We start from the raw sequence: 15,265 nt of genomic DNA on the forward strand, positions 1-15,265 counted from the left end.
AGTTCAAGGCCACTAAGGAAACAAGAGTATGTACAAAGGTCCCCTGCCCCTTCACTTCTTCCACCTACAAATAATATTAGAAGAGACATAAATTTGAGCAGACTTCGGAGCATGGTAAAAGACAGGAGGGCCTGGCATGACTTTGTCCATGGGGTCGCAAAGAGTCGGATTGGACCCTGCGACTGAACAACGACAACCAAAAGGATTCAGACAGATTTACAGTTAGTTACAAAAAAAAACGTGTCCAGTTCACAAGGCGGTGGACCCACAGACGCCGCAATCTCGTCTCCGCAAACTGCAGCTTGGCGAAGATGCCAATGCCGATTTGAGAAACGGCGAGAACAAAGCTTTTAAAAAGTCAAATCCAACCCATGTTTTAGCAGTAACAAAAATCAAGGCTCGTAAGTGTCTACGGCGACGTCGCGCTGATGATGTAAAAACAGAGGGTTGCAGAATTTTCTCAGTGCAGAATTAGCTTGCATTATTGCAGAATACACAAGTTCAGGATTACTGAAAATAATGAACAGCGTCACTCGGCTACATCCTGGCTCCTGAGAGGTTACAGGTCATTAGGCACACACTATCCAGCTTCTCTTGTCCCTCGCAAGGACTAGAAACTTGGGTGCTTTTTAAAAACCCTGAAAACTAAGATGAGAAGGTACTAGAGCCTAGTTCTACAGCCCAAAGCTGTATCATCAGCTACGCAATGAAGAGAGAGATGGAGAAACTGGCAGATGAGATCGGGGAGAACGTTCTTCAGACGCGATGCAGGAGATTCCTGATCCCAGGATTACAGTCTAGGTAAGGGCTTGGACAACAAGCCAGCAAATGCATCTTTTAGTCTTGCAGGGCTAAAAGTACCAGCCACCGAACTGAGTTTATTGCAATCAATTGGATGCGGTAACCCTCTTTTCTCATCTGCCCAGAAACAGCAGCCAGGATCGAGGGGGGAGGAATATTTTTAAACGGTGCCTCCCATGTCATGAAATTTGCTACTCTAAAGAAGTTCTTTTTCTGCAGAGCTCGTTAGGTCTCAACGCAGCAAGTCAGGTTTGCAGGTTCAAGGGAGGGGATCGGTCACATCCTGGTGTTTCACGGATCTTGCAGGGAGTGGAAAGCAAGGTGGAATTCAGAGCCTTCCCTTCCAGCGTGAGACTCCCCCCCCCCTCCCAAGTTCGTTTGGAAAGTGAAGACAGATCCCTTGAGCGGTTGGAGAAGACGGCTGCGCTTCTGTTAAGCGTCCAGAATGCCGATGTGCACAAAGAGGGTGGCGGACGGGTACGGGTCTCCGTTCTTCGTCAGGAGATGAATGTGCCGGTAGCCTTGAGAAAGAGAGAAAGCGTGAAGGGCCAGGTTGAGGCACACTTTGTGTCAAGCTCTGCCCCTGGAATGGGCATGAGCCCAATTAGAACCTGATCCCCCTGGCGGGCTGGCTGGATCAGTTTTGATCCCAACTGCCTGAGAGAGAGAGAAGTAAAGGGGAGGAAGGTGTAACTGCCCTGGATCCCCCCAGCCCCTCTGATATGTTCTCCCTTCCAAATACTAACCAGCAGGCCTCAGATTCAGCAGGAACTCACATGAGCACAGCTCCTAAACCTTTCTGAGGGTTCCCCCTCTTCCTCCCCACCTACCTGGTCCATTGGATAGGAGGTGCAGCTGCATAACAATCCCTGGATTAGGAGAGCGGGCAGCCAGCCAGCCACCAGGGGCTTTGCCACACCCCCAGCAGTCCTCATTAACCTCTGGAGAAGACCACACCACCCTTTCTCCACTTCTTATGTGATTTTGGGTGGCAGGTGGCTTGCTGGCCTTTTGACTGCCGGGGGCGGCCAAAGAGCCCCGGGTGAGCGAGGCCTGCTTGGGCTGGCTGGATCTCTAGAGAGCCCAAGCAGGCTTCGCTCGCCCGGGGCTCTTTTTTCTTGCATCAAGTTGCTATTAGCTGGTGAGGGCGCGGCAAACGCTATGAATTATGCTAATGAGCTCCCCCACCTATTTTTCTACAAAACGACCCCTGCTAACCAGAGCCAACCCCGCTTGCCTTCCAAAGTCTGATGAGATCAAGGACAGGCAAGGCAATTCTTACTTTCGAGTAAGCCAAAAGTTACCGTTTGGAGAAATTTTAATTCAGAAAAATGGAAGAGCTGCACCTTTGCCACTGGGTTTGTCTCAGCTATTCGAAATGGGAGAAACTGGATTCTACCGCACAAGATGCTTTGAGGAGATGCCTGCTTGTCGTTATAGAAACTGGTCCCCCCTCTCCCCCCCGCAGTTACTTTCTAAAGGGGGCTTCTGCCTGGAACGGGCAGCCAAGTCTTACCTTGCTTCAGACTCCCGAAAGGCGCCGTGAACTGACCGATGAAATCGTTTTTCGTCGACGTGTCGAAATCTTCCACCATGAAACGAACCAGAGCGAGCTCGGGGACGTCGACGTCGAATTCGAAAGTTTCGTTCCAGTTTGGGTTAAACCCTGGAGGAAGGACGAGATTGTCATGGGCGATGCCGATGCCGAAGGGGCGCTGCCGGCCGCGGAGCCAACAGAACAAACAGCTCAGCCATCTGACAGCACAGCAGCCGGTCCCTCAGAAGAAACTGAGTCGGCTGCGGCTGCACTCGCTCCCTGCAGAGAGCCCCCCCTGACACCCCAGGTTCAATCCCCGGCATCTCCAAAAAAGGGTCCAGGCAAATAGGTGTGAAAAACCTCCGCTTGAGACCCTGGAGAGCCGCTGCCAGTCTGAGGAGACAATACTGACTTTGATGGACCCAGGGTCTGATTCAGTATAAGGCAGCTTCATATGTTCATATGTTCACCCCCACGAATGACTCGGCCGAGAGAGAAACTACACCAGGATTGGGACGCAGAGAGATGAGGGCGAAGGCGAAGCGCTCTCTGAGTCCTGACTTCTAACCGGAGCCTGGTCACTTGCGAATTGGAAACAGCCGCAGAAAGCTATTAAGCTCCCTGCTCTGGGCAGATTCCTTCTTTTTTTTTTTTTAAGTTTTAAAACAATTTATTGTAATGTAATATATTGTAATAACGTGTCATCATTTGTCATTAGTACATTTGTCATATAACATCTTCTCCACCCCTCCCTTTTGTGACCTCCAGCAGTGCATGCCCCCTTAGCAAAGGTCCCCGTATTACTATTTAATCTAATTTGGTATAAGGTAATAAACTCTTATCTATTAAAGAATCTTTCTCCAAAAAACCCCAAAGGTATAATTATAATCCATCTTCATGGTATTTCTTCTTAATCATTGGGGGGAAAAAAGAAAAAGTTATAATCCAATCATCATATTTTTTTAAACTGTAATCCATATATCGTTTCTTTAAAAATTAACCATTGTCAAAGATCACCAAAAGGCCTTTAACGTGCCATTGTTTTTCAATGTGTTTTTGAAACTTTCCCCAGTCGTTTTTAAATTTCTCTAAATCTTGTTCTTTTACGATTCTTGTAAGTTTGTCCATTTCACTCCAATGCATGACCTTCAGAGTCCATTCCCATACTTCCGGTATTTTGTCTTGTTTCCACATTTGCGCATATAATGTCCGTGCAGCTGAAAGCATGTACCAAATTATTGTTCTATCTTGCTTTTGAAAATTTTCCATATTCCTTCATGAGAGCGTGGGGAACTTCGGGGCTGCCCTCACCCCGTCTTGCTGTGAAACCTGATCCTTGGCTTGTGGACCCCTGGAGAGCCAGTTTGGTGTAGTGGTTAAGTGTGCAGGCTCTTATCTGGGAGAACCGGGTTTGATTCCCCACTCCTCCACTTGCACCTGCTAGCATGGCCTTAGATCAGCCATAGCTCTGGCAGAGGTTGTCCTTGAAAGGGCAGCTGCTGTGAGAGCTCTCTCAGCCCTACCCACCTCACAGGGTGTCTGTTGTGGGGGAGGAAGGTAAAGGAGATTGTGAGCCGCTCTGAGACTCTTTGGAGTGGAGGGTGGGATATAAATCCAATATCTTCATCTACCTCACAGGGTATCTGTTGCGGGGGAGGAAGGGAAAGGAGGTTGTGAGCTGCTCTGAGACTCTTCAGAGTGGAGGGCGGGATATAAATCCAATATCTTCATCTACCTCACAGGGTGTCTGTTGTGGGGGAGGAAGGTAAAGGAGATTGTGAGCCCGAGACTCTTTGGAGTGGAGGGCGGGATATAAATCCAATATCTTCTTCTTCTGGTTTGAACAACTCGGCTTCCGGTTAGTGTTTTGGACATTGTTCTTTCCTGGCTTCTGTTCTGATTGGCGCTGACCTTGGGCTGGCTTGAGACCCTGCGTTTTGGGACTTGCTTTCCCTCTACTTTTCGGCTCACAACCTGCCTGGGACTGAGTCTCGCTCCGTCGACACCCCGGCATGACAGAGATGAAGGCAGGGGGAGGTCAGAAGACTAAACATCTCCACACTTCCTTTTCCTAGTTCTCAGAGGGCCTTGAGCACTAGTCAGTGGGAAAAGGAAGTGTGGAGAGGTTTTGCCCTTTGTAAGCTTATGTATTAAGATTGTGTCTTCATTTACATCGTGACACTGTCTGATAATCCCTTGCCTGAGGAAATCCCTGAGGCAGGAAGTGGAATACTGGCTGTCCTGTCACAAATTGGTTCCATACCTAGAGTGCGATGACTTGGCAACAGCGATCCATGCAACGGTCACCTCGAGAATAGACTACTGTAATGCCCTCTACATGGGGCTGCCCTTGACTCAACTCCGGAGGCTGCAACTAGTGCTAAACGCAGCGGCCAGGTTGTTAACGGCGCTACCTGTACGGGAGCACATTCAACCTGTGCTGAAAGCCTTACATTGGTTGCCTGTGACATTCCGGATTCGCTTCAAGGTGCTGGTTATAACCTTTAAAGCCCTATATATGGCCTGGGACCTGTCTACCTTTGGGAGAGCCTTTCCCCATATGCACCCCAGAGAGCACTACGTTCAGGGTCTCAAAATCTCCTTAAGATCCCTGGACCGAAAGAAACTCGATTGACCAGCACCAGAACCAGAGCGTTCTTGGTAATAGCCCCCACTTTGTGGAATGCCCTCCCCGAAAACATCAGGGCCCCGCGGGACCAGCCACAGTTCCGCAGGGCCTGTAAGACTGAACTATTCAAACTCGCCTTTAATGGTTAGGGGGAGGTGGCTATTGCCTTCAACACCGACAATCTCTCTGAACTAATAGAATGGAAATCAGAAGCCGGCCATCTTGGATTTTTAATATGTATGGAAATGTTTTTATGTACTTCATTTTAATATGTTTGTAAACGGCTAATGTTTTTAAACTGTTGTTAGCCGCCGTGAGCCTGTCGGGGGAGGGCGGGATATATATCTGATAAATAAATAAATATCATCATAGGACTGATGAAACTGGAACCACGACTGCACTCTTTTTTTACTTGGATTGCACTCGATTACTGTGAACTCAGCCTCTGTGCTTGAATTTTGTAACATTTTTTTCCTGTTCTGTTTGGAATAAAGGTCAAGGTCGTCCCCTGTGCAAGCACCAGTCCTTTCCGACTCTGGAGTGACGTTGCTTTCACGTTTCCACGGCAGGCTTTCTTTTACAGGGTGGTTTGCCATTGCAAAGCAGAGTGCAGAAAAGGAGAAAACGGTCAAGGTCATCCCCTGTGCAAGCACCAGTCATTTCTGACTCTGGGGTGACGTTGCATCACGACGTTTTCACGGCAGACTTTTTATGGGGTGGTTTGCCATTGCCTTCCCCAGTCTTTTACACTTTCCCCCCAGCAAGCTGGGGACTCATTTGACTGACCTCGGAAGGCTGAGTCAACCTTGAGCCGGCTACCTGAAAGCCCAGCTTCCACCAGGGATCGAACTCAAGTCGTGAACAGAGCTTAGGACTGCAGTACTGCAGCTTTAACGCTCTGCGCCACGGGGCTCTTCTAAGGTAAAAGGTAGTCCCCTGTGCAAGCACCAGTCGTTTTCAACTCTGGAGTGACGCTGCTTTCACAACATTTTCACGGCAGACTTTTTACGGGGTGGTTTGCCATTGCCTTCCCCAGTCATCTCCGCTTTCCCCCCAGCAAGCTGGGGACTCCTTTGACCGACCTCGGAAAGATGGAGCCGGCTACCTGAACCCAGCTTCCGCTGGGATCGAACTCAGGTCGTGAGCAGAGGGCTCCGACTGCAGTACTGCAGCTTTACCACTCTGCGCCACGGGGCTCTATAAGTGTATGTATATTTTCATAGTAATTTGGGTCACAGGCAAAGTTCTCTCTAAGCTGCGGAGTCTTGTGAGTAAAAATTCTATTTCGTGAGCTACTGGCATGTAAGCTGTGAGCTCCTGTGTCAATGGAATTGCCCTGGGGCCATTTTTCCTTAGCGAAAACAAAATCGTGTGAGCCGGAGGCTAAAAAATGGTGAGATAGCCCATACCAACTCAGCTTAGAGGGAACACTGGTCACAGGAATCTTTGGTTTACATTGCTAGCATCTCTCGGTGACCTCTTCTCAGGATCTTCCAGTCAGAGGGTGCAGTCGGAGGTGGGCTCCAGGACACCTTTTAGCCAACCAGGGTACACCTCAGACCTGGACCAGGGGGAGGGTTAATGCCATTGTCCCCGTATAATGCCCCTGTATAAATCGATGGTGCAGTCTCATTTGGAGTACTGTGTGCAATTCTGGTCACCGCACCTCAGAAAGGATATTATAAAATTGGGAGAAGTCCAGAAAAGGACAACTAGAATGATTCAAAGTTTGGAACACTTTCCCTATGGAGAAAGGTTAAAACGCTTGGGGCTCTTTAGCTTGGAGAAACGTCGACTGTGGGGTGACATGATAGAGGTTTGACAAGATTATGCCTGGGATGGAGAAAGCAGAGAAAGAAGTCCTTTTCTCCCTTTCTCACAATACAAGAAATCGTGGACATGCAATGAAACTGCTGAGCAAACATTTCAGGTTTTCACGGCTGGTAACATCATTAGGGTTTGTAGAATCTTTCGGGCTCAAGTGCCGTGTTCTACTGGAGAAAGTTTTCCTTCCAGACGTTTCGTTCTCAGCTGCGGAGAACATCCTCAGTGGCGTTGCAGCCGGAGCAGGCGCTCAGACCTTCTTGGCTGCTGTGCATTGAGTGGGGCCAGGGCTGCTGGAGAGCTGCTATTTCTAGGCTGGAGGGGGTGTGATGAAAGGGCAATTGGTTTGTGGATGTGCCCATTATTTGGTGGGGCTTCCTGGAAGGGTAGTGATAAGGAAACTGGCTGTTGAATGTGACCATTGTTCTGTGTTAATTGCTGGGAGGGTTACGGAACAATGGTCACATTCAACAGCCAGTTTCCTTATCACTACCCTTCCAGGAAGCCCCACCAAACAATGGGCACATCCACAAACCAATTGCTCTTTCATCACACCCCCTCCAGCCTAGAAATAGCAGCTCTCCAGCAGCCCTGGCCCCACTCAATGCACAGCAGCCAAGAAGGTCTGAGCGCCTGCTCCAGCTGCAACGCCACTGAGGATGTTCTCCGCAGCTGAGAACGAAACGTCTGGAAGGAAAACTTTCTCCAGTAGAACACGGCACTTGAGCCCGAAAGATTCTACAAACCCAAAATGCTGAGCAGTCGGGTTAGAACGGATAAAAGGAAGTCCTTCTTCACCCAAAAGGTGATTCACACGTGAAATTCACTGCCACAGGAGGTGGTGGCGGCTACAAGCATAGCCAGCTTCAAGAGGGGATTGGATAAGCATATGGAACAGAGGTCCATCAGTGGCTATTAGCCACAGCTTATTGTTGGAGCTCTCTGTATGGGGCAGTGATGCTCTGTATTCTTGTGCTTGGGGAAGGGGGCACATTGGAAAGGCTTCTAGCCCCACTGGTGGATCTCTTGATGGCACTTGGGTTTTTTGGCCACTGTGTGACACAGGGTGTTGGACTGGATGGGCCATTGGCCTGATCCAACATGGCTTCTCTTATGTTCTTAAATTGCTAAGCAGTCGTTTTAGAACAGATAAAAGGAAGTCCTTCTTCTCCCAAAGGGTGATTAACTCGTGGAATTCACTGTCACAGGAGGTGGTGGCGACTACAAGCATAGCCAGCTTCAAGAGGGGATTGGATAAAAATATGGAGCAGAGGTTCATCAGTGGCTATTAGCCACAGTGTGTGTGTGTGTGTGTGTGTATACACACACACACATATATTGGCCACTGTGTGACACAGAGTGTTGGACTGGATGGGCCACTGGCCTGATCCAACATGGCTTCTCTTATGTTCTTATGTCCCTTGCTCTCGCCGCAATTCTCTCTCGCTCGCAGTCGGAACGTCTCGCCCCTGCAGCCTCGAGCTCTTCCACCCTGGCGTACCTGTTGGTCTGGCTTTAAAGAGCCGCCCTTCCCCCATCCAGCCCCCATCAAGCCTTTATCTGACGCGGCTGCGTCCTGGGCGGGTGCGTGTAGGGATTCCTCTCCCACCCCCTCCTTGGATGGCATGGGCCCAGCCAGGTGAGCCCTCGTCTCGGGGCACCTCTGCATCCTCCATCTCAGCAGAGGGAGAGGGGGTGGCCCAGTCTGGAGTCGAGGCCGGGGCCTCGAGAGCCGGGCACCTCTCTTATGGTATTACAGCCCCACGAGTAGCGGCAGGGCCCTCGAGAGAGCGAGTCAGAGCCCCAGATCCAGCCCACCCCCTTGAGGCATCACTGGGCATCCTCCTCTTACCGTTGTTGTCAATCACTCGGGTCTGTTTCTTGTCATTGTCCCGCTGGACGCCAAAGATTTCGACAATCACCCTCGGGTCGACGATCGAGTTTTTGCCTTTGTTCACCTTGGGCAGCTGCTGGCCGGAGATGACCTGTACGAGACGTGCCAAGTGTCAAGCAGGCATATTTCTGTGTGCCATGATAGCCCACAAGACATAGGGCAGAACATCACTCTAGCCTGCTCCCCGCCCCCTCCTTTACAACCAAAGGGTGCATAATAAATCCATCTGGCCCAGGGATGTTTAGGTTAGCCTTGCTAGTAACGGTGTAATGTGCCTCTCCCCCGGATTCACACAGCCAGGTCTTATCTGCTCTCAGAGAAAGTGTGAGAAAGGGAGATGTTTTTATTAGCTTGCATTCCTTAGCCATAAAAGAGATACTATGTAGTAGCCTTTGAACCCGTGCCTCAAATTGCATCTGTATGTTATCCTTTGAAGCTTTCCTATAAAGTAACTATTCGAATCTGTATACGTCATTACTTCCAAGGATCCTGTCCTTGGCAAAGCTGTGGAGTTTCTACAATAAAGCAACTGTTGATTCAGTAGCAAAAGACTGATTATTGAGAAATATCGATGCTTGACACCAAGAAAAGGGGGAAGCCGTTATTCAGAGGGCCAGCTTGGGGGGAGCTGCCGTGTTGGTCCGTTAGAGAAGAGCTAGATTTGAATTCAGTGGCGTCGCAAAGGCCAACAAGGTTTTCAGAGTATAAGTTCTCGAGAGTCAAAGGTATCCAAGGTTGCCAGATCCCAGGTCCCAGCAGGGATCCCCCAGTTTCAGGGGGTTCTCCCCACCACAGACCAGCTGGCCGGTGGAGGAAACCTTGCCCCTAAACAGTGACATTCCCAGCTCATTTTGTAGCAGCAGCTCATTTGCATGTTAGGCCACGCCACCCGATGCAGCCGATACTCCTGGAGCTTCCAGGGCCCTTAGTCCAGGGCCTAGTACAGCTCCCGGAGGATCGGCTACATCAGGGGCATGTGGCCTAATAGGCAAAGGTTTCAGGTTTATTGGATTTATATCCTGCCCTCCCCGCCAAAGCAGGCTCAGGGGGGCTCACAACCAGCAAAACAAGAACAATTTAACAATTAAACAATAAAACAAGTTAAATGGTTAAAATGGTTAAGAGCAGGGCTCTTTTTCTAGCAGAAGCTCCTCTGCATATTAGGCCACTCCCCCTGATGTAGCCGATTCTCCAAGAGCTAAGAGGGCTCTTAATACAGGGCCTACTGTAAGCTCCAGGAGGATTGGCTACAGCAGTGGGGTGTGGCCTAATATGCAAAGGAGGTCCTAGAATTCCTTACAGGGCTCTTCGTACAGGGCCTACTGTAAGCTCCAGGAGGATTGGCTACATCAGGGGTGTGTGGCCTAATATGCAAAGGAGGTCCTAGAATTCCTTACAGGGCTCTTCGTACAGGGCCTACTGTAAGCTCCAGGAGGATTGTCTACAGCAGTGGGGTGTGGCCTAATATGCAAAGGAGCTCCTGCTAGAATTCCACCCTGAGGCCACACCTCCCTGATGTAGCCAATAATATGCAGAGGAGCTCCTGCTAGAAAAAGAGCCCTGGTTAAGAACAATTAAGAATAGTCTGGTGCTAATTGTATCTGATGTTTTTTCGCTTCAGATGGCGTTCAGTCTATATTCGACATAGCTCAGTCTCCCCGTATTATTCCTTCGATGTCAGATTAAGGGTCTGCCGGAATAGAGTGGTCTTACAGGCCTTGCGGAACAGAGCGAGGTCTTGCAAGGCCCTAGCTTCTTCCTGCAGTTGATTCCACCGATAGGGGGCAGCAATCGAGAAGGCCCCGCTCTCTGGTGGACTGTAGTTTAGCTTCCCTCGGCCCGGGGATCGCTAATAGATTTTTCGTCCCAGATCTAAGTACGCTGTGGGGAACGTGTGGGGAGAGATGGTCCCCAAGGTAAGCAGGTCTTTGGCCATACAGAGCTTTAAAGGTAATAACCAGCACCAGGGTTGGCCAATGGTAGCTCTCCAGATTTTTTTGCCTACAACTCCCATCAGCCCCAGCCAGCATGGCCAATGGCTGGGGCTGATGGGAGTTGTAGGCAAAAAAACATCTGGAGAGCTACCATTGGCCACCCCTGAGGTATACTATTGGTAGCCGGTGCAGTTCCCGCAGCCCCGGCTGTACGTGCTCCCACTTGGGAAGCCCTAATAATAGCCTGGCTGCCGCGTTCTGCACTAGCTACAGTTTCCGGGTTCGAGACGGGCAGCCCCACGTAGAGGGCATTACAGTAGTTCAATCTCAAGGTGATCATCGCATGGATCACGGTTGCCAAGTCACCGCGCTCAAGGAAGGGAACCCACTGCTTCACCCACCTCCGATGGAAAAAGGCGGATTTGGCAGTGGCTGCTCTCTGGGCCTACATTGTCAAAGAAGGTTCCAGCAGCACAAAGGAGTTCCGGCTACAAAAAAAGCCCTGCCCAACGTGATGATGTCACCCGGAAACGACGTCATTGCCCAACGTGATGATGTCACCCGGAAACGACGTCATTGCCCGATGTGATGATGTCACCTGGAAATGACGTCATTGCCCAATGTGATGATGTCACCCGGAAACGACGTCATTGCCCAACATTATTATGTCACCCGGAAACGACGTCATTGCCCAATATGATGTCACCCGGAAACGACGTCATTGCCCAATGTGATGATGTCACCCGGAAACGACGTCATTGCCCAACGTGATTATGTCACCCGGAAACGACGTCATTGCCCAACGTGATGATGTCACCCAGAAACAACATCTTGGTTTTGGGGCAGAACTCTACGGCTTAAGCCCAATTTTGCAATCGCGTTTGTCCTCAAACCAGAGCATTTGAATTGCCAATGTGACCTAAAAGTCTCCAAATGGGCCACTAGAGGGTCCCTTCCCCTTGGAGGCACTAAGCCACAACTTGTGGTGTGTTGAGTCATCACAAAGTGCACGCACTGGCTAGTCTTAGAGATTGCAGTCAGCCTGTGGTTCTTTGACTTCCAGGCACTTGACCGACCGGACAACTTGCAGGGAGAAAACCACGTGGGCGGTTAACGCTCCTTCTGCATTCTTCTCGCAGAAGCAAAACAACCTCCTGTGGCAAATCCCTGGGCATCGTGCAATGTTCCCTCTAAGCTGCAGAGTCTTGTGAGCAAAAATTCGACTTTGGGAGCTCCTGGCATGACGGTTGTGAGCGACTGCAGAAATCAGCATGCTCAGGGGCCATCCGCCCTGAGCTAAGACAAAAAGGTGTGAGCTGGAGGCTAAAGATCTGTGAGCTAGCTCACGCCAACTCAGCTTAGAGGGAACACTGGCCTGATCTAGAAGGGCTGTACGTGCAAGGGCCAAGTGTAAAGGTGAGGTTGATAAACTAGAGCGGTGGGGTTTTTTTGTCCCACAGTCCTCTGCAAGCCAGGCCCTCCCTCTTCATGACTTCCGACTTCGGCTCTTACCTTAACTCGGAGTTTTTTCCGCGTCCGCCACGGCCCTCCGGTGATGGATTTGGGATTGAATTTAGAGTTCTGGTCCTGAAGAAAGTCCGGTTTGAGGACATACCCACAGAAGCCGTTTTCTTGAAATCGGCCCTGGTATACATCCATCTCGGTACCCTTGGTCTGAAAATTCAAGGCAACTAGAAGGGGGTGGGGGAAGAAACGTTTTGTTACTAAATACCTTAACAATTTGAGAAAAATAATTTTGTGTGTAACAGATCCCGGGAAAGGTGTTAAAAGTTAGTGTATAGACCAGGGGTGGCCAAACTGTGGCTCGAGAGCCACATGTGGCTTTTCAAGCATATTGTGTGACTCTTGAAGCCCCACCGTCCCATCGGCCGACTTGGAGAAAGCATTTTTCTCTTTAAATCACTTCTCCAAGCTGCTTTCTTTCCACCTCTCTTCACTCCCCATCTATTTCCTTCCTTCCTTCCTTCCTTGCAGCTCTCAAACGTCTGGCATTCATGTCTTGCGGCTCTCAAACACCTGACATTTATTCCATGTGGCTCTTATGTTAAGCAAGTTTGGCAACCACTGGAATAGACAAATACCTTGAATGCTTGGGCCGCAGCAGAACTACATGCTAAGGGAAATGAAACTCTTTTTGCCTAGAGACAAAGGCACTGCCGGTCCAGTGTACTAGTTAATTGGCCAGACTAGCTCTGAGTTCAAATCCCCGTTCTGCCGTGAAGTTCAATCGCTGGCTGTGGACCAGCCATTCTCTCTGTTAGCCTTGTCCACACTTTGGTGGGAAGCAAACGCATTCGAATGATTCTCGTAACATGTCCCTGTAGCCTTAGTCGTTATCATCAACAAAACATACTGGGCCCACTTGGATAGCCCAGGCAAGTCCCATCTTATCAGATCTGGGAAGCTGAGCACGGCTGACCCTGGCAAGTATTCGGATGGGAGACCTCCAAGGAATACCAGAGTCGAGAGGCAGAGGCAGAGGCAGGCTGTATCAAGCCACTTCCCTGAATGCCCTCCATGCCACAGAGGGGATTGGATAAGCATATGGAGAAGAGGTCCATCGGTGGTTATTAGCCACAGCATATTGTTGGAACTCTCTGACTGAGGCAAATGATGCTCTGTATTCTGGGTGCTTGTGGGGAAGGCACAGTGGGAGGTCTTCTAGTGTCCTGGCCCCACTGGTGGACCTCCTGATGGCACCTGGGATTTTTTTGGCGACTGTGTGACCCAGAGTGTTGGACTGGATGGGCCATTGGCCTGATCCAACATGGCTTCTCTTATGTTCTTATGTGACCCAGAGTGTTGGACTGGATGGGCCATTGGCCTGATTTCACATGGCCTCTCTTAAGTTCTTATGTGACACAGAGTGTTGGACTGGATGGGCCATTGGCCTGATCCAACATGGCCTCTCTTATGTTCTTATATGACCCAGAGTATTGGACTGGATGGGCGACTGGCCTGATCCAACATGGCCTCTCTTATGTTCTTATGTGACCCAGAGTGTTGGACTGGATGGGCCATTGGCCTGATCCAAGATGGCTCCTCTTATGTTTTTATGTGACACAGAGTGTTGGACTGGATGGGCCATTGGCCTGATCCAACACGGCCTCTCTTATGTTTTTATGTGACACAGAGTGTTGGACTGGATGGGCCATTGGCCTGATCCAACACGGCCTCTCTTATGTTTTTATGTGACACAGAGTGTTGGACTGGATGGGCCATTGGCCTGATCCAACATGGCCTCTCTTAAGTTCTTATGGGACACAGAGTGTTGGACTGGATGGGCCATTGGCCTGATCCAACACGGCCTCTCTTATGTTTTTATGGGACACAGAGTGTTGGACTGGATGGGCCACTGGCCTGATCCAACACGGTCTCTCTTATGTTTTTATGTGACACAGAGTGTTGGACTGGATGGGCCACTGGCCTGATCCAACACAGCCTCTCTTATGTTTTTATGTGACACAGAGTGTTGGACTGGATGGGCCATTGGCCTGATCCAACACGGCCTCTCTTATGTTTTTATGTGACACAGAGTGTTGGACTGGATGGGCCATTGGCATGATCCAAGACGGCCTCTCTTATGTTTTTATGTGACACAGAGTGTTGGACTGGATGGGCCATTGGCCTGATCCAACATGGCCTCTCTTAAGTTCTTATGGGACACAGAGTGTTGGACTGGATGGGCCATTGGCCTGATCCAACATGGCCTCTCTTATGTTTTTATGGGACACAGAGTGTTGGACTGGATGGGCCATTGGCCTGATCCAACACGGCCTCTCTTATGTTTTTATGTGACACAGAGTGTTGGACTGGATGGGCCATTGGCCTGATCCAACACGGCCTCTCTTATGTTCTTATGTGGTGGGAGTTGTCAGAAGTCACTGTGACTTCCATGCATGGGGGAACAAACACATACATGCACACATGCAAAAATATATTTAAAAAAACATACTGGGCCCAAACCAGGCAGTATTAAGCACTTTAAAACCGATGGATTTCAACTGGAGAGTTTTCAACGTGCTCCCATCTCTCTTATCCAGGGATTTTTTTGTAGCAGGAATTCCCTTGCATAATAGGCCACACACCCCTTATGTAGCCAATCCTCCAAGAGGTTCCAGGGCTCTTCATTCAGGGCCTACTGTCAGCTCCAGGAGGATTGGCTACATCAGGGGTGTGGCCTAATATGCAAAGGAGTGCCTGCTTCCAAAAAAAGTCCTGCTCTTATCAACCTCTATGGGACTTGAAAGTGCTGCATTGCGTCCTCCACTGCTTTTTAACAAGGGACTTCTCTGCTTACCTATCTGGCAACCCACATTCCACATGTCAACTGGATTGTAGTTCGAGGAATCCGTCCTCCACCCTGCTGGGTAGATCCGGCTTAGTTGCTTGATGTTGTGACGGATGAAGCTGGTTCCTAGGAGGAAGACAGAGAGACAGAAGGACACACGGTTCTCCTTTCACTTTGGGGTGTGGGCGTGTGTGTGTGTGAGAGAGAGACAGAGAGGGAGAGAGAGAAACATTTTTTCCTTCTTCTCTTATCTCCCTAGAATCTGGGAATTGATCAGGCTCAGGACAGACAATATATATATTCTAGCAGGAGCTCCTTTGCCTATTAGGCCACA

General features: G+C 49.8%; 1 protein-coding gene across 1 annotated transcript in view; it reads right to left on the minus strand.

Moving 5' to 3' along the window:
- Positions 1 to 842: 842 nt before the first annotated feature.
- The window catches only part of PLCD1 (phospholipase C delta 1), an 80,618-nt gene continuing 66,195 nt past the window's right edge, over positions 843 to 15,265 (minus strand). The window contains exons 11-15 of the mRNA XM_060248038.1: positions 14,941 to 15,057; positions 12,132 to 12,310; positions 8,644 to 8,776; positions 2,318 to 2,467; positions 843 to 1,322 (exon numbers count right to left, since the gene is read on the minus strand). Of these exons, the coding sequence (XP_060104021.1) occupies positions 1,234 to 1,322; positions 2,318 to 2,467; positions 8,644 to 8,776; positions 12,132 to 12,310; positions 14,941 to 15,057 (668 nt within the window). The 3' untranslated portion in view covers positions 843 to 1,233. The remainder of the gene's footprint in view (positions 1,323 to 2,317; positions 2,468 to 8,643; positions 8,777 to 12,131; positions 12,311 to 14,940; positions 15,058 to 15,265) is intronic.

This window comes from Heteronotia binoei, chromosome 10 (genome assembly GCF_032191835.1).
Source record: "Heteronotia binoei isolate CCM8104 ecotype False Entrance Well chromosome 10, APGP_CSIRO_Hbin_v1, whole genome shotgun sequence".
Lineage (NCBI taxonomy): Eukaryota > Metazoa > Chordata > Lepidosauria > Squamata > Gekkonidae > Heteronotia > Heteronotia binoei.